This window comes from Theropithecus gelada, chromosome 20 (assembly GCF_003255815.1).
Source record: "Theropithecus gelada isolate Dixy chromosome 20, Tgel_1.0, whole genome shotgun sequence".
NCBI classification, from domain to species: Eukaryota; Metazoa; Chordata; class Mammalia; order Primates; family Cercopithecidae; genus Theropithecus; species Theropithecus gelada.
This window is the reverse complement of record NC_037688.1, coordinates 24,857,132-24,875,753: the sequence shown is the minus strand read 5'-3', so window position 1 is coordinate 24,875,753 and position 18,622 is coordinate 24,857,132. Positions and strand designations below refer to the sequence as shown.

At 41.4% G+C, this 18,622-nt stretch overlaps 1 protein-coding gene across 3 annotated transcripts in view; it reads right to left on the bottom strand.

The window, feature by feature from the left end:
• Positions 1-664: 664 nt before the first annotated feature.
• The window catches only part of CBFB (core-binding factor subunit beta), a 77,776-nt gene continuing 59,818 nt past the window's right edge, over positions 665-18,622 (bottom strand). For 2 of the 3 annotated variants that reach the window (XM_025371569.1, XM_025371568.1), the window contains exon 6: positions 665-1,387. In XM_025371569.1, coding sequence (XP_025227354.1) covers positions 1,365-1,387 — 23 coding nt within the window. In that variant the 3' untranslated portion in view covers positions 665-1,364. The remainder of the gene's footprint in view (positions 1,388-18,622) is intronic. The other variant, XM_025371567.1, reaches the window with a different exon arrangement.

Genomic DNA, 18,622 nt, shown 5'->3' with positions numbered 1-18,622 from the left:
AATTTATCTTGAAAGGTTCTATTAATAGTCCTTTTGCAAAATACCATATATATAACTGTGAATGTTTTTTCCAGAATTAATGGAAGAAAATGTATCCTCTGCACAGATGAACATTTTCTCTCTAAAACTAATCTTTCACCATCACCCAGCATGTTTTTACAAAAGCATGCAATATAAAATACACGTAAAAGCAGCTATCTTAAACATGATTTTAATATAGTATTACCTTTGTAGCTGATTCATCACTGTCTCCAGTTTAATATGCTGTTACATACATGAAGAAGCTCCAGTATCCCTTTTCTGATTGACTTTTTAAAAAAATCCCTGAATAAAACAGAAGCCAGCCTGTGACTTCTTTAGGCATTTCAGTAGAAGATCATCTATGGAGAATATCTCCAACCAAACTCATGATTACAGAACAGAAGCTAAAACAATCTGGGGCAGAGTACAGAGTTAATACCAATTTAAAACTTCTATGTTTAAAAATAAAGAGCCTGTAATCCCAGTACTCTGGGAGGCTGACGCAGGAGGATCGCTTGATGCCAGGAGTTCGAGACCTGGGCAACACTGTGAAACCCTGTCTCTATGAAAGAAAGAAAGAAAGAAAGAAAGGAAGGAAGGAAGGAAGGAAGGAAGGGAGGGAGGGAGGGAGGGAGGGAGGAAGGAAGGAAGGAAGGAAGGAAGGAGTGCTGATTACTAGCATTTAAAAGGATACTGCAACTTTAATAACTGTAAACTTTGTCAGAAGGCTGTGGCAGACAGCTCTATGCTACTAGGTTTTTAGCCTGTAAATAATGCAAACATCAGCAGTTTTAAAATGCTATAGACTATAAAAACACAAAAGGAAATGGGGCAAACAAAACAAAAAACAAGAATGCTTATCTAAAATGAAGCTGTATAACCAAAACATCTAGAAGTACAAAAAAAAAATTAGAAAAAATGATTAGAGAAAACCCTCTGATATAATTTTAGTTTCTTGTACTGTTTTTAAATGACATGAACTTTTAAATTAAAGTGGAAGTAAAGGAGCTTTACAAGTAGATAGTTTTAACTCCCTAAAATAATGCCAACAAGGTAAGCTTGCATAGAAAAAAAACTTCAAATTATTACTGGCTACATGCTTAAAAAATCAGAAATGCAGGTATAATCATAGTGCAAAACCATGGCAGTTTGTGATGTCTATTACTGCCTAAGGTTGAGAAACAGACCGCAGTACCTCTCCAGTTATCACAGTTTCTGGTCTTTTAATCAATTATTTCTGCCAACTAGAAGCAATGTCTATGTAAAGATGGGTGGCACACATCTGCTGTGCTATTAATTAACGAAGTTTGAGGTCATCACCACCACCTAAATTGGAACCAGGACTAGGGTCTTGTTGTCTTCTTGCCTGCAATGACAAAATCATAATTTGGGGTCAAAAAGTGTTTCGACAATCAAAATGCTAGATATATAAAATACAAGACAGTAGCACATAGAAAAACTTCATAACTAAAAAGTTTTCAACCAATATATTCACATGTAACAGGCAAAAAACAAAACAAAACAAAAAAAAATTAAAATAGTCTGACATATTTTACTAAAGTTTCCTTAACAATCAAGAATAAAAATCATTTTTATTCAAAAGACAATCACCATAAATATGTACTGCATATAAAAGAAGAACGAATCTAGCGCTGGGCTCAGTGGCTCACGACTGTAATCCCAGGACTTTGGGAGGCTGAGGTGGGCAGATCATTTGAGGTCAGGAGTTTGAGACCAGCCTGGCCAAAATGGTGAAACCCTGTCTCTATGAAAAATACAAAAAAATTAGCCGGACATGGTGGCAGGCACCTGTAATCCCAGCTGCTTGGGAGGTTGAGGCACGAGAATCCCTTGAACCTGGGAGGTGGAGGTTGCCGTGAGCTGAGATCACACCACTGCACTCCAGCCTGGATGACACGAGTGAGGTTCCATCTCAAAAAAACAAAAAACAAAAAAAACCAACAACAAATCTGTAATTGCAGTTTTGGAAAAAAGAGTATTTAACACATTAGCCAAGTGCCTTAGAAGCAAACTCTTCCTTTTAGTAACAGCTGACATTTATTGAGTATCAGCTGTCTGCAGGCACTGTTCTAAGTACTTTCCATGAATTAAATAATTTTTTAGAGAGATGAGGTCTTGCTATGTTGCCCGGGCTGGACTACAGTGGCTATTCACAGGTAAGAACATAGCAAATTACAGCCTCAAACTCCTGGGCTCAACCAATCTTCCTGTCTCACTCAGCCTCCCAAGTAACTAGAACTATAGGCACATGCCATAGGATGTGGCTAGAACTAATTTAATCCCTCCCAACAACCTATGACATAAGTGCTATTATTTATCTCTATTTACAAATAAAAAAACTAAGTCACAGAGAAATATATGTTCCACTAATTATATGACTGAAAACTGTAGCACTTTATTATGGATAAGGTATTGTCTCGTATGTTAAAAATAGAAATATAAAATTAGAGTCCTTGGTGCACTTATATTCCCAGATTTTTTTTTTGAGACGGAGTTTTACTCTTGTTGCCTGGGCTGGAGTGCAATGGCGCAATCTCCACTCACTGCAACCTCGCCTCCCCGGTTCCAGCGATTCTCCTGCCTCAGCCTCCTCAGTAGCTGCGATTAAAGGCATGTGCCACCACGCCCGGCTAATTTTGTAGTTTACTATTAGTAGAGACGGGGTTTCTCCATGTTGGTCAGGCTGGTCTCGAACGCCCAACCTCAGGTGATCTGCCTGCCTTGGCCTCCCAAAGTGCTGGGATTACAGGCGTGAGCCACCGCGCCTGGCCCCAGATGTATTTTTTGTTTGTTTGTTGTTTTTTTGAGACAGGGTCTCACTCTATTGCCCAGGCTGGAGTGCAATGGCACAATCTCTGCTGACTGCAACTTCTGCCTCCCGGGCTCAAGCAATCCTCCCACCTCAGCCTCCTGAGTAGCTGGGACCACAGGCACACGCCACCACACCTGGCTAAATTTTGTATTCTTTGTAGAGACAAGGTTTCACCATGTAGACGGGGCTGGTCTTGAACTCCTGGGCTCAAGCCATCTGCCTGTCTTGGCCTCCCAAAGTACTGGAATTACAGGCGTGAGTCACCATGTACCACCCAGATTTTTTTTTTTTTTTGAGACGGAGTCTCGCTCTGTCGCCCAGGCTGGAGGGCAGTGGTGCCATCTTGGTTCACTGCAAACTCCGCCTCCTGGGTTCATGCCATTCTCCTGCCTCAGCCGCCCTAGTAGCTGGGACTACAGGCGCCCACCACCACACCTGGCTAATTTTTTATATTTTTAGTAGAGACGGGGTTTCACCATGTTAGCCAGGATGGTCTCGATCTCCTGACCTCGTGATCCGCCCACCTCGGCCTCCCAAAGTGCTGGGATTACAGGCGTGAGCCACCGTGCCTGGCCCAGATATATTGTTATAACAATATTTAACAATTAAGAAGCTTCACTAGGTCTATGAAATAAAAATTAGGAAAAAAAAAACCACTCCCTGTTGATCACACACCTCTGTTTTATAAAAAAAGAGGCTTGACAATTATAAACACCGAGATTTCAAGATTCACTTTAGAGTAAACATTCCTATTTAAACCACTTAGGTAAATTACTTAATAGGGAGACTATATATATATACATAGTCTCCTTCTCAAGTTCTAATATGTGGTTATTCTGTAAGTTTTCTTTACTGCCTCCAAATGTTGGCCAAGCACAAACATCTGTTTGTATCCAGAATCTGTACTAAGTACTTTCCATGAAAGTGGAAATATTATTATTATTTTGAGACAGAGTCTTCTCTGTTCCCCAGGCTGGAGTGCAGTAGTGCAATCTCAGCTCACTGCAACCTCCGCCTCCCAGGTTCAAGTCATTCTCCTGCCCAGCCTCCAGAGTAGCTGGGATTATAGGCGTGCACCACTACACCTGGCTAATTTTAAAAATATTTTTAGTAGAGATGGGGTTTTGCCATGTTGGCCAGGCTGGTCTCGAACTCCTGGGCTCAAGTGATCCACCCACATCAGTCTCCCCAAAGTGCTAGGATTACAGGCATGAGCCACCATGCCCGGCTGAACTAATTTTTTTTAAGAGATGACGTCGGCTGGGCATAGTGGCTCATGCCTGTAATCCCAGCACTTTGGGAGGTCAAGGTGGGCAGATCACCTGAAGTCAGGAGTTCGAGACCAGCCTGGCCAACATGGCAAAACCCCATCTCTATTAAAATACAAAAATTAGCCGGGTGTGGTCGTGGGCACCTGTAACCCCAGATACTCGGGAGGCTGAGGCAGGAGAATCGCTTGAACCTGGGAGGCGGAGGTTGTGGTGAGCCGAGATTGCGCCATTACACTGCAGCCTGGCCAACAGAGTTGAAACTCTGTCTCAAAAAAACCCAAAAAAACAAAAACAAACAAACAAAAGACAAAAAACAAAAAAAGAGATGAGGTCTTGCAGTGCTGCCCAGGCTGGAGTGCAGGGGCTATTCACAGGCACAAACACAGCACCCTATAGCCTCCAACTCCTGGGCTCAAGTCCTCCTGCCTCACCTTCCCAAGTAGCAAGAGTTTTCCTATCTTAGATAACGGCAACTCCATTTTACCAGTTGTTTGAGCAAAAAGCTTTCCTCTGTTGCCAGGCTGGAGTGCAGTGGCGCAATCTTGGCACACCGCAACCTCCGCCTCCTGGGTTTAAGCAATTCCCCTGCCTCAGCCTCCTAAGTAGCTGGAACTACAGGCATGCACCACCACGCCTGGCTAATTTTTTGTATTTTAGTAGAGATGGGGTTTCACTATGTTTGCCATGATGGTGGTCAGCCCTCCTCAGCCTCCCAAAGTGCTGGGATTACAGGCGTGAGTCACCGCGCCCAGCCTTTTTTTTCTGAGACAGAATTTCACTCTTGTTGCCCAGGCTGGAGTGCAATGGCCTGATCTCAACTCACTGTATGTAACATCAGCCTCCCAGGTTCAAGTAATTCTCATGCCTCAGCCTCCTGAGAAGCTGGCATGTGCTACCATGCCCAACTAATTTTTTTTTTTTTTTTTTAGTAGAAACAGGGTTTCACCATGTTGGCCACGCTGATTTTGAACTCCTGACCTCAGGTGATCCGCCTGCCTCGGCTTCTCAAAGTACTGGAATTTACAGGTGTGAGCCACCAAACCCGGCCTCTTTCTTAAAATTTTGATGTATTTCTCTAGCATGTTTTAACTGCTTTTGTAAGCAGAATGGACAATGACTAAATTTTAGCACATTCTTTTCAATTAAATAGGTTATAGTGCATAATCACAGACCGAAAGAGTTGCGGAATACATATGCATGAGAAAAGCAATTTATGTTCCATACACAATCAATGCTAAACGTAGTGTAAGGACAGATCAATTCTGCAAAATCAGAGATGGTGATATAAGCATCTGCTTTCAGTCAATGAAGGTTAGAAAGGGGCTGAGCAATGAAGAAACACTGAGAAAAAATCAATCCTAATTATATATGTACAAATCACTACTAACCTACCAACAATACTTTGTGAAAAGAGTATTTCAGCTTTTGTGTCTTGGGGCAAAAGTAATTTTCGAATTATTTTAATAATAACAGGATTACTCCAAATATATGACAAAGAACAGTCATCAGCAGCTGGAGTTTTCCCTACTCGTCACAGCTGCACAGAAATAGCCATGGATTTGTTTAAAATATTACATTTTTGATAAAAGCACAGAGAACAGGAGTAAAGAAAAGTTGTTTTGCTATTATTTTTGGGTTTCGTTTCTATTTACATTGTGAAGGCACTGAGGAAGATGTAAGGAAAGACACTGTGATGAAGAGTCAAGAGTAGGAACAAAAAGGAGGGGTCCGGGGGCATGGTGCCTCATGCTAGTAAATCCCAGCACTCTGGAGGCTGAGGTGGGAGGATTGCTTGAGCCCTGGAGTTTAAGACATAGTGAGATCCCCATCTCTTAAAAAAAAAAAAAAAAAAAAAGAGGGAAGAAGTCTAACAGTACAAATGAGAGAAGAGGGAAGAATGAGATATCTGGGAGGACATTTAATGCTAGAAGGGAAGATGTATTGACTGTCATATGAAGGAAACAAATACAGATACAGATTTAGGTTCAGTAAAATAGCTTCCATAGGACTAGAACTTAACAGCTGAATAAGCAGCTGCCTTAAGAAGCAGGACTTCTTACTGTGGCAGTTTTCTAATGAAGGCTGGATGTTTTTGAAGGATTTCCTTTATGGGTAAATAAACTATACTACATGATGGCAAGGAAACTCTGAACTCCATCATCCTAAAAGCATAAAGTTTGTAATTTCTAGTTTCCTTCTCCTCAGTCATAGGCCCTTGACTCTAACCTTTTAATAACAGTTATTTCAGAATTGGAGTTTTAATATAAAGCACACATCCATGAGTCTGATTTCAGAACACAAATCTGTTCTTAGTATTTATGAAGAATTAATCTCAACATTTTGTGCTACAGATCTCTTACTACCAGTTGCTCTCCTGTTTTCTCTCAGTATATCATCTCCCAGGAACAAGGCAAATAGAGTTGCTCGGAGGTAGTCATGAGATGACTCCAAATGACGTGAAAGAACAGACACTAGCAGCTTGAGTTTTCCCTACTGGCCAGAGCTATGCAGAAACAGCCACGAGGAGGGGGTATCCAGAATGAAGAAAATTTCTTGGTTGATCTCCATTCTTTTAATATTGAAATCTCAAAAAAAAAAAAAAAAATGCTGAAAACTCTTCATGGGAAAATCCCCTAACAACAACAACTACATTTTATTGTGTGTGTACTATGTCCAGATACTGCAGTATTCACTTTATGTTTGATACCTGGCTAAAAGAACGGCTGGGCGTGGTGGCTCATGCCTACAGTTTACAGCACTTTCGGAGTCTGAGGTGGAACAATTACTTGATCCCAGAAGTTCAAGACCAGCCTGAGTGACACAGTGAGATCCTGCCCCTACAAATAATTTTTAAAAGTTAGCTGGGCATGGTAGCACATGGCTGGAATTCCAGCTACTTGGAAGGCTGAGGCATGAATTGCTTGAGCCCAGGATATTACGGCTACAGTGAGCTGTAAGACTGCAACCCTCGGCTCACGCCTGTAATCCCCACACTTTGGGAGGCCGAGGCGGGCAGATCACCTGAGGTGAGGAGTTCGAGATCAGCCTGGCCAACATGGTGAAACCCCATCTCTACTAAAAATACAATTACTCAGGCATGGTGGTGTGCACCTGTAATCCCAGCTACTCGGGAGGCTGAGGCAGGAGAATCACCTGAACACAGGAGGCAGAGGTTTCAGTGAGCTGAGATCTGGCCACTGCACTCCAGCCTGGGCAGCAGAGTGAGACTTTATCTCAAAATAAATAAACAAATAAATAAATGAAATTCAGGGGGAAGGAAGGGAGAAAAACAAAATTCTGAACATAGAATTATAGAGTTTTAGAGTGGCAAAGTACTTGAGAGATCTAATTCAACTCTCACTGTGCAGATGACAGCCTAAGATTAAGGTTAAGTGATTTCCCCTAAGTAACATAGTTGGAGGCAGAGTTAGAACACAGAATGAGACCTATGGAAAAGATGAGCCTTTAACTTACAATTGGCATTAATGTCAGCCTCCTTAGTCACTGCTAGTTCTCCCTATTGCTAAGTCTGGAGGAGACGCACAGCACAATTTTTTTTTTTTTTTTTTTTGAGACGGAGTCTCGCTCTGTCACCCAGGCTGGAGTGCAGTGGCGCGATCTCGGCTCACTGCAAGCGACGCCTCCTGGGTTCACGCCTTTCTCCTGACTCAGCCTCCCGAGTAGCTAGGACTACAGGCGCCTGCCACCATGCCCGGCTAATTTTTTGTATTTTTAGTAGAGATGGGGTTTTACCATGTTAGCCAAGATGGTCTCGATCTCCTGACCTCATGATCCGCCCACCTCGGCCTCCCAAAGTGCTGCGATTACAGGCGTGAGCCACCGCGCCTGGCCTCAAAGCACAAATTTTAAGTCCCAACATGAGAGAAAGGAACGCACTTTCCCCAAACTCATTAAAAAGGTTAAAAAGCAGCCATAAAAAAGAATGAGTTCCTGTCCTTTGCAGGGACATGGATGAAGCTGGAAGCCATCATTCTCAGCAAATTAACACAGGAACAGAAAACCAAATACTGCATGCTCACACTCATAAGTGGGAGTTGAACAATTAGAACACATGGACACAGGGAAGGGAACATCACACACAGGGGCCTATCGAGGGGTCGGGGGGAAGGGGAAGGAGAGCATCAGGAAAAATACCTAATGCATGCAGGGTTTAAAACCTAGATGATCGGGAGGCTGAGGCAGGGGAATCGCTTGAACCCGGGAAGTGGAGGTTGTGGTGAGCCAAGATCGTGCCATTGCACTCTGGCCTGGGCAACAAAAGTGAAACTCTCTCTCAAAACAACAACAACAACAACAACAACAACAAAAACCTAGATGATGGGTTGATAGGTGCAGCAAACCACCATGGCACAGGTATACCTATGTAACAAACCTGCACATTCTGCACATGTATCCCAGAACGTAAAGTTAAATTTAAAAAAAATTTTTAAAAGGTTAAAAAAAGGTCAGCAGCCAACTATAAACATCTGTCAGATAAGCAGTCTGCGAGAGCTGGTCCAACAGGCATGTCAAAAAATATAGTTCTTACAAAGTATGCAACCTAAGGAAAATTTTAAATATAAAGTAACATTTTAAAATGAAATAGTGGGAATTTACATTTCTGGGCTTGGACCACGATGGCTTTATCACTTTAGCTATGTGACCTTAGGCAAGTTTCTTATCCTCTCTTAACTTCGGTTCCTCAAAATGAAGATGTAACTTACAAGAGCATTTAAAAAGCAAATATAAAGACAAAATTATAATGTATTTACTGCCTGGCATATAGGATGCACTCACGATGCTGTTATTATAATAAAGTTGCTCATCACTTCGCATTTACATTTATGAACTTTTCAAATAACTACTCAAATGTTGAAAAATCCATATCCTGCAGATAGAGTAAGTTTTAGAAACTAAAACAAGGCTAAAACAAAATAAATCTTAATAAAGTCTATAGCTCCTCCGATAGAAAACCAAGACTCTCTTCCTCTGGTAGTGGGGGAAGTCAGATTTCGTATCCTTTTCCTTGTTCATTAATCCTCTTCCGATTCTCATTCTCAGTCTGAGTTCATACTCCCAGTTCATTCTCATCTATTGCCATTACCCAAAACACAATCCCAGGAAGGCCTAGTACAGACATGTTCTCATGTTGATTTGTCCATACACAAGAAAGAATATTGGTAGAGTTAAATGATTTGAAAACTGAAGTCTTTGCAAATTTAAAATAAATAGAGGCTGAGATTTTTTTCTTAGACCACACAGAATTGAAGGCCCCAAAACTATGCAAAATACAAATACAAAAACCACATAAAACTTTTTGCCTGTTTTTATTTCCAAATAGTTTCCACATAAAATTCTCCTATGATTTGAATTGTATTAAAATTGCTTATAGTAGGATAAACAATAATTTACCCATTCTCTGACATTAAAGACAACCATTTATTTGTTGCCACTTTATAATCTAACCAAATGTAGGCATTTTTAAGATAATAGAGAAGATATCTTTAAGCACCCTGTCACCTTGGAGCTAAGTTAAAAGCCAAGAGTGCTATATCACAGTTTTAGGTCCAGAGGCCAATAAAGTTGAAGGCAGTCTCTAGAAACAGAGACTAGTGTACAAGTTGCTATCTTTCCAACTTAACTATGATCAGAGCGTGAAATCTGTCCTTTATTAACCTCAATCTTCCTTCACAAAAGACATCTGAATTAGTTATAGACATATATACCCCAAAAAGAAAGGCCATGGGAAACATGTCAACATTTTCAGATCAAGGAAGGATTCTCAGAAAAGGCACTAGGATGCTTCTATATGGCAACAGATGCCAATGGACAGCATTTCACAAAAGTAACGTCTGTGATTATTTTTTCTTTTTAAAAGCCTTCTTTTTATACAAGTACAGAATAGTGCCCAAATTGTTAAGTATGTAATGATGAATTTTCACAAAGCGAACACACCCACCTAACTAGTATCCAGGTCAAGAACTAACATTACCAGAATGTGGGAAGTTCTTTTCATACCCACTTCTAGTCACTATTCAACCCCCAGAGTAACTGGTAGCCTCCAACAGAGCCAAGAAAAGTCCAAAATCCTTTACTGGTTGTTTCAAAAACCAAACCAACCAATCCACCAAACAAAAAACACCATAATCTAAAATAGCTTGGCAAAATAGTATCTTTGACTTTCGAAATCTAAAGTTAGGATATGACTACTTTTACTGCTTTCCTGCCACTCCAGATATGTTGTGAGCCAAGTGCACAGAAAGGAGGGGTAAAGAAACTGGCTTCCACTGAGTCCCCATTCTAAGCCTCAGATACTGAGCTCTGCGACAACCTGGGAGGGAGGTTTTAGTGATGAGGCTCAATGAGAATAAGCAATCTTCTCAAAGCTATGTGGCAACAAGTAGCGGAGCCGGGATGCAAAACCTTGTGCTCATTCCACTACATCCAGAGTCCTCGTTATGTTCTGCCACCCACTGGGTTCCATAAAAACACCCCCAGGGACACCGGAGGGACACCAGAACAATCCCTACCCTGGCTTTGCCCAGAGCAGTGCCTTTAAAAAAAATTATTTTATACAGTGGGGCTCTGTATACAATTTCAAATGAAGGAAGGGTTTCACATAAAAACAGCCTATATGCCAGAGAATATAGATAGCAAGGTCTAGAATCTTCTGTTTTCATTATTCTGTGTAATACTAAAAGCAAATTCTGTTTTTTTTTCCTAAATAAGTAATTAATGATACAAAAGTCATAAGGTATAGAAGATATACAGTGAAAAATAATAATTTGCTTATTTTGTCCCCCAGATATCTGGTTCTCCCCCATAGTTTCTAGTTCCAGTTTCTTACATATCCTACTAGAGAATGACTATGCACATTCAAACAAAAATCACCCACGGAGTAAGAAAAATACCCAGAGAGTAAGATATTATACACAGTATTCTGTACCTTCTGTATATCATTTTAATGTATTATCAGTGATTTAAGAGTATTTGGTAAAGGTTACTAACATAAACAATGCTTCTGCATTTCACTATAGTTTCTCATTTCAAATTAATGATAATCTGCCATTACCTCTGAAAGGTAACGAAAATATTATACTACTGAAATAGGCTTTTCCAGAAAAATGAGAAAAAGAAAACACTAAATCCTATCATGAAGGATTGAAAACTTTCTAAATTTTACACATGGTGAAATGGAAGCATGCTCAAGGAATTTTAGAATTAGTTTCAGGTTAAAAGACACTGGTGAAAATTAAAACCCCTTGGGCCACCAACCACTTGGAGTTCTACTTCCCCCTCTTAGTAATCTTAACCTTACACATAGATTAAATACTCAGGAGCACCACTGTTACAAGTTTAGAATGGCAGGGCTGGAGGCCTCAGAGGTTATCCAAACAGTGGAGGACATCCCTAAGCCTCTGTGCTGCCAGGATCTCAAGCTTCCACAGGCCGTTTACTGAGTTGTTGCCACCCACGAGTTACCACTGTTCTCTGGCCCTCCTCTCCAGCCAGGCATCAGGACCACCCACTAGAACCATTATTATTCTTTTCTGCCTCAGCCTTTTCTATTCCAGGCAAAACGGTTCTTAATCCCTCCTGGCAGATTTTATTTTTCGGCTTAAGCATCTTTATGGGTGGTGTGGAAATTAATTTGCCAGCACTAAGCTGTATTTGTGCAGGCCTCCTGGTTAGGAAACTGGTTTAAATACTCACTTTTTCTTCCACTAACCAAATATTTGAGGGAGAGCAAGTCAATTAATTTTTTGGAGATTCTCAGTTTCATCAACTGTAGTAATGTTAGATTAGATGACGTTTGAATCTCTAAAGATACCTGAATTACAGAGGGGAAATAACATTTTTCTCCGATATTCTCTTTTTAGGGAAAAAAAAGGTAAACTGCAAGAAAATAAGCTGACATTAGGAATTTTTTAAGGATGGAAAAAAAAGAGGAGCAAAATACATATACACAAAGTGCCAAAAGACACACAAACCCCAAATTCCACTATGTGATTGCCAGTGCATGCGCTGGAGTCAGATTCCAGCCCAATTTTCTAGATGACAGTTCTCTACAAGAACTGATGTTTTAAATTACTGCCATAAGGGACTACAGGATCTTAAATCATTGATGAAAATATAACTGTTTTCTCTATGCTCTAGGTTATAATGCAGGGAAAGTGCTCTGAAACACTTCAGAGAACTAAAAGGATGTTCTTGTTAGCCGAATAATTCAATTAACTGGAACCAGCATTATGGTGGAGCTTTTAGTGCTAAAGAAGTACTTTAGAGCTATTATTTACTGTAGGCATACACATACCAACCATCATACTAAGTGCTTTACAAGCATTTTCCCATTTAATACTCAATTTCTGTGAGAAAATTAGGGCTCGAGGGAAGTGATAGAGCAGGAATCTCAACTAGGCCTGACTACAAAGCCCATGCTCTCAATCACTGACCAAAAAACAAGTAGAAACAATCTATCTGAGCAAGAAATTATGTGACATTTCTATCAACAGACTATATTTCTGTTCATATATACATATAAACTCACATAACAAAATATACTTCCAACATTTTAAATTAGAAAAATCAAATTAACCATGTATTTATTTTTTTTTTGTGGGGTCGGGGAGACAGGGTCTTGACCTGTTGCCCAGGCTGGAGTGCAGTGTCACAGTCATAGTTCACTACAGCCTTGACCCTCCTGGGCTCAAGCGATCTCCCACCTAGCCTCCCAAGTAGCTGGGAACAAGGCACACGCTACCATGCCCAGCTAGTTTTTAAATTTTTTATAAAGACAAAGTCTTGCTATGTTGCCCAGGCTGGTCTTGAACTCCTGGGCTCAAGCAATCCTCCCTCAGCCTCCCAAGGTGCTGAGATTAAAGGTGTGAGCCACCGCAATTTAGAAGAGACAATTCTTAGTCAATTAATCTAGAGTTTTACGTCAAGCAAAATATATACAAAAGCTTTCAATAGTTGTTCCATTAATTGTCAAATAGTTAATCTCCAAATATAATACAGCTGAAGAGCACTTTTTAGAAAATGATTCCTATATTCATTTAAGGCCATGTTAGCTTGCTCCAGAAATACTGACCAATCACACTCTCTGACTTGGCAGGCTCTCTTACTCCTCCATGCCTTTGCATACACTGTTTGTCCTGCCCAGAATGCTTTCCCCAACTTGTCCAGCTGGCAAAACACATTCTTCCTTCAAATCCCTCTAAATGTACTATCCTGTGAATCTCCCAAGCAGAGGCAGACTTAAGCTTCCTCTACACTGCCGCTGCCCCCTTTTTGAACCTCCATTATGTACGGTGGTTGCAAAAGTACACTGCAATGATCTGTTTATCCATCATTTTCCCTCAAGACTGAGAGTTGATCAAAGATAGAAACAATGCATTTTAATCTATATATTTCTCAGTCCCTAATGCAGAATACAGCCCAATACACTTGGGGTTTATTACTTAACTAGTTAATATAAACCAACAGATTATATTTAGAATCTTTCCCGACACCATCAATATGTATTATCTACTTGAACTATCCTAGCAGGCTCTCCTATAATTCTAGTTTTCAGACAGTCAGGATAGGGGCTGTTTTTTGAAGATACAATGAACAACTAAGCAGTGTACAAAGCATTGTGGTAGGTAATGTGGAAGACACAAAAATCAGGGGCTCCATCTCATGGGATTGCCATAAAGTGGAGGGCACTAATGTTTATAATTGTTTCAACATGTTGTAGTAGAAATAAAAAGTGCTACAGAGTGGAAGGGCTTTATGATTATGATTAAGAAGACTGAGGAAAGGTCTGACATTTAACGACAACATTCAGGTTGGGCCTTGCCGGACAGAAAAGAACATTCTACATCAGGGAACAAATGCCATGAGCAAAAAGGTTCAGAATTATAAAAAATGTATATTATACATTTTAAAGCTTCTAAATTTTACAGATATAGAATGAAAGGGCATGGTGTGGAAGTCTTGTATTCACATATGAAAATCACAAGAATTATAACAGCATCAAAGAAAACAAATATATCACATATATCCCTCCATTTTCTTCCCTTAGCTAACAAGTATTCTTGTGGACATCCTCAGCTGCTATCAGCCCATTAGATTAACTAACTCACTGACAAAGAGATCTAGCAATCACTAAAAGATACTAAATTTTAGGCTGTGTGCAGTGGTTCACACCAGTAATCCCAGCACTTTGGGAGATCAAGGAGGGAGAACCGCTTGAGCCCAGGAGGTTGAGGCTACAGTGAGTCGTGTTCGCACCACTGCACTCCAGCCTGGGCAACAGAGTGAGACCCTAACTCCCCCACCAAAAAAAGATACTAAATTTTATTTCAAGGCTGGGCATGGCAGCTCACTCCTGTAATTCCAGCACTTTGGGAGGCTGAGGCAGGTAGATCACCTGAGGTCAGGAGTTTGAGACCAGCCTGGCCAACATGGTGAAACCTCGTCTCTACTAAAAATACAACAATTAGCCAGGTGTGGTGGCGGGAACCTGTAATCCTAGCTACTCAGGAGACTGAGGCAGGATCATCGCTTGAACCCGGGAGGCAGAGGTTGCGGTGAGCCGACATTGTGCCACTGCACTCCAGCCTGGGCGACAGAGTGAGACTCCATCACACATACACACACACACATACAATTTATTTCACACACTAAACACTAAATAGGCTTGATTTTTAAATGTATTCTTAGTAAATATATTTTAACACACAACCAGAAATTTTATGTAGTACTTTAAATAATATTAACAATAATAATAGCACGACACCTAGTCAGTGGCACATACTCAAAGTGATTTCACATGTATCTACTCATTTAAAATCCTCACAATGACCATATGACAGGCAGGATTATTACACCTATTCTGTAGATGAGGAACCTCAGTCATAGAAAAGTGAAGTAAGCTGTCCAAGCTGACAAAGTAAATGACAGAGCCAGATTCAGACTTCTGTCTGGCTGTAGAGTCTGGGCTCTTAGCCACTGTCTGTCCATACACACACACACACCTTAATTTAAATAATAGTGTACATATAATTTTGTGCTTGGAAAAAACCCACAAATTTTCTTCATTATGTAACATTGACTTTAAAACTTTAAAAAAGTGGTAAAATATATGTATCATAAAACTTACCATCTTAGCCATTTTTAAAGCATACATTCAGTAGTGTTAAGTACATTCACACTGTTGTGCAACCAACTAGAACTCTCTTCATCTTGCAAAACTGAAACTCTATATCCTTTAAATAACTAACTCCCATTTCCCCTGGCAACCACTATTCTACTATCTGTAGATTCCAAAAGTATGTAGGACATGAATTTAACAATCTTAGGTACATAATATTGATTTTTAACACCTGAAATGGTTCTATTTAGTTGATGTACTGTAATTATATTTTAATGTATTTTGATTACCAAAGATGAATGTGTGCTTTTTCTATTTCTTCTTGTATGAAATGTTCATGTTGATACAAAGTTTATAAACTTGAAGCATAATATACAGTAACATCTGACATTCTTCTTCAAACACATTAGTTCTTATCTTGATTATTTTTGCCAGAATATACTTTTTTTTTTTTTTTTTGAGACAGAGTCTCGCTCTGTCGCCCAGGCTGGAGTGCAGTGGCCGGATCTCAGCTCACTGCAAGCTCCGCCTCCTGGGTTTACACCTATTCTCCTGCCTCAGCCTTCCGAGTAGCTGGGACTACAGGCGCCCGCCACCTCGCCCGGCTAGTTTTTTGTATTTTTTAGTAGAGACGGAGTTTCACCGTGTTAGCCATGATGGTCTCGATCTCCTGACCTCGTGATCCACCCGTCTCGGCCTCCCAAAGTGCTGGGATTACAGGCTTGAGTCACCGCGCCCAGCCTTTTTTTTTTTTTTTTTTTTTTTTGAGGTAGGGTTCTGCTCTGTCATCCAGGCTGGAGTACAGTGGCATGATCATAGCTCCTGCAGCCTTAAGCTCCTAGGCTCAAGATACCCTCTTGCCTCAGCCTCCTGAGTAGCTAGGACGACAGGCATGTGCCACTATGCTGGCTAATTTTTTATATTTTGCAAAGATGGGAGCTTGCTATTTTGCCCAAGATGGTCTCAAATTCCCAGCCTCAAGCAATCCTCCCGCCTCAGCCTCCCAAAGTGCTGGGATTAAAAGTGTGAGCCATGGCACCTGGCCCTAGAATATACTTTTTAAAGAAAATCTGTATTTCTGAACAATTTGTATATACTTTGAATATTAATTTTTGTAATTGAGGTCTGCTTAAAGCAGGGTACAATTTTGTGTAAAAAAGGTTAAAATTCCACTGTCAATTAAAAGACACATCAAAATTCAGAAACCAACATGGTAGATTTAAAAAAGGGGGGGGGAAAAGATCAAATTTTAAAACTGGGCAAGACTAAACTTCAATGGGTACTAAAACTAAAGAAATACAAGAAATTAACTATAGGCCGGGCGCGGTGGCTCAAGCGTGTAATCCCAGCACTTTGGGAGGCCGAGACGGGTGGATCACGAGGTCAGGAGATCGAGACCATCCTGGCTAACCCGGTGAAACCCCGTCTCTACTAAAAAATACAAAAAACTAGGCCGGGCGCGGTGGCTCAAGCCTGTAATCCCAGCACTTTGGGAGGCCGAGGCGGGTGGATCACGAGGTCAGGAGATCGAGACCATCCTGGCTAACATGGTGAAACCCCGTCTCTACTAAAAATACAAAAAACTAGCCGGGCGTGGTGGCGGGCGCCTGTAGTCCCAGCTACTCGGAGGCTGAGGCAGGAGAATGGCGTGAACCTGGGAGGCGGAGCTTGCAGTGAGCCGAGATCGTGCCACTGCACTCCAGCCTGGGTGACACAGCGCGAGACTCCGTCTCAAAAAAAAAAAAAAAAAAAACTAGCCAGGGGAGGTGGCAGGCGCCTGTAGTCCCAGCTACTCGGAAGGCTGAGGCAGGAGAATAGGTGTAAACCCGGGAGGCGGAGCTTGCAGTGAGCTGAGATCCGGCCACTGCACTCCAGCCTAGGTGACAGAGCAAGACTCCGTCTCAAAACAAATAAATAAATAAACAAACAAACAAACAAAATAACTATAAAAATTGAAATAGGCCAGCCGCGGTGGCTCATGCCTGTAATCGCAGCACTTTGGGAGGCCGAGGTGGGCAGATCATGAGGTCAGGAGATCGAGACCATCTTGGCTAACACGATGAAACCCCATCTCTACTAAAAATACAAAAAATTAGCTGAGCATGGTGGCAGGCGCCTGTAGTCCCACCTACTCCGAAGGCTGAGGCAGGAGAATGGCATGAACCCAGGAGGCAGAGCTTGCAGTGAGCTAAGATCTCGCCACTGCACTTCAGCCTGGGCAACAGAGGGAGACTCCGTCTCAAAAAAAAAAAAAAAATTGAAATAATGGGCTGGATGCAGTGGTTCACGCCTGTAATCCCAGCACTTTGGGAGGCCCAGGCAGGTGGATCATGAGGTCAGGAGTCTGAGACCAGCCTGACCAACATGGTGAAACCCTGCCTCTACTAAAAATACACAAATTAGCTGGGTGTGGTGGTGTGCACCTGTAATCCCAGCTATTCAGGATGCTGAGGCAGGAGAATCACTTGAACCTGGGAGGTATAGGCTGCAGTGAGCCGAGATCACGCCACTATACTGCAGCCTGGGCAACAAAGGAAGATTCCATCTCAAAAAAAAAAAAAAAAAAAAAAAAAATCGAAATAATGATTACTTTTGAGCAGAAATCATGAGAAAGTCATGATTAGATGTATATATGGAAGGGGCTGCTAGGGTAGCTGTCAAAGTTTTATTTATGTTTTATTTATTTATTTTCTAGAGGCAGGATCTCACTCTGTCATCCAGGCTGGAATACAGGGGCACAATTACTGCTCACTGTAACCTCAAACTCCATGGCTCAAGTGATTCTCCTACCTTGGCCTACCAAGTGACTAAAGCTACAGGCATGTGCCACCACACCCAGGTAATTTTCTTACTTTTTATAGAGACAGAGTTGCTCAGGCTCGAAGTTTTATTTTTTGACCAAACTGCAGTTGTAAGGATGTTAGCCTTACAATAATTCATTCAGCTATAGATTTATTATTATTATTTTTAATAATTTGTCCTAAGTAAACCAGCAAAGGAAGCTACAGATTTGTTAATGTTGATTTCTGTTTCCGTATTTTCCAATTGAAAGGTTAAAAGAGGCCGGGCGCGGTGGCTCAAGCCTGTAATCCCAGCACTTTGGGAGGCCGAGACGGGTGGATCACGAGGTCAGGAGATCGAGACCATCCTGGCTAACATGGTGAAACCCCGTCTCTACTAAGAAATACAAAAAACTAGCCGGGCGAGGTGGCGGGCGCCTGTAGTCCCAGCTACTCGGGAGGCTGAGGCCGGAGAATGGCGTGAACCCGGGAGGCGGAGCTTGCAGTGAGCTGAGATCCGGCCACTGCACTCTAGCCTGGGCTACAGAGCGAGACTCCGTCTCAAAAAAAAAAAAAAAAA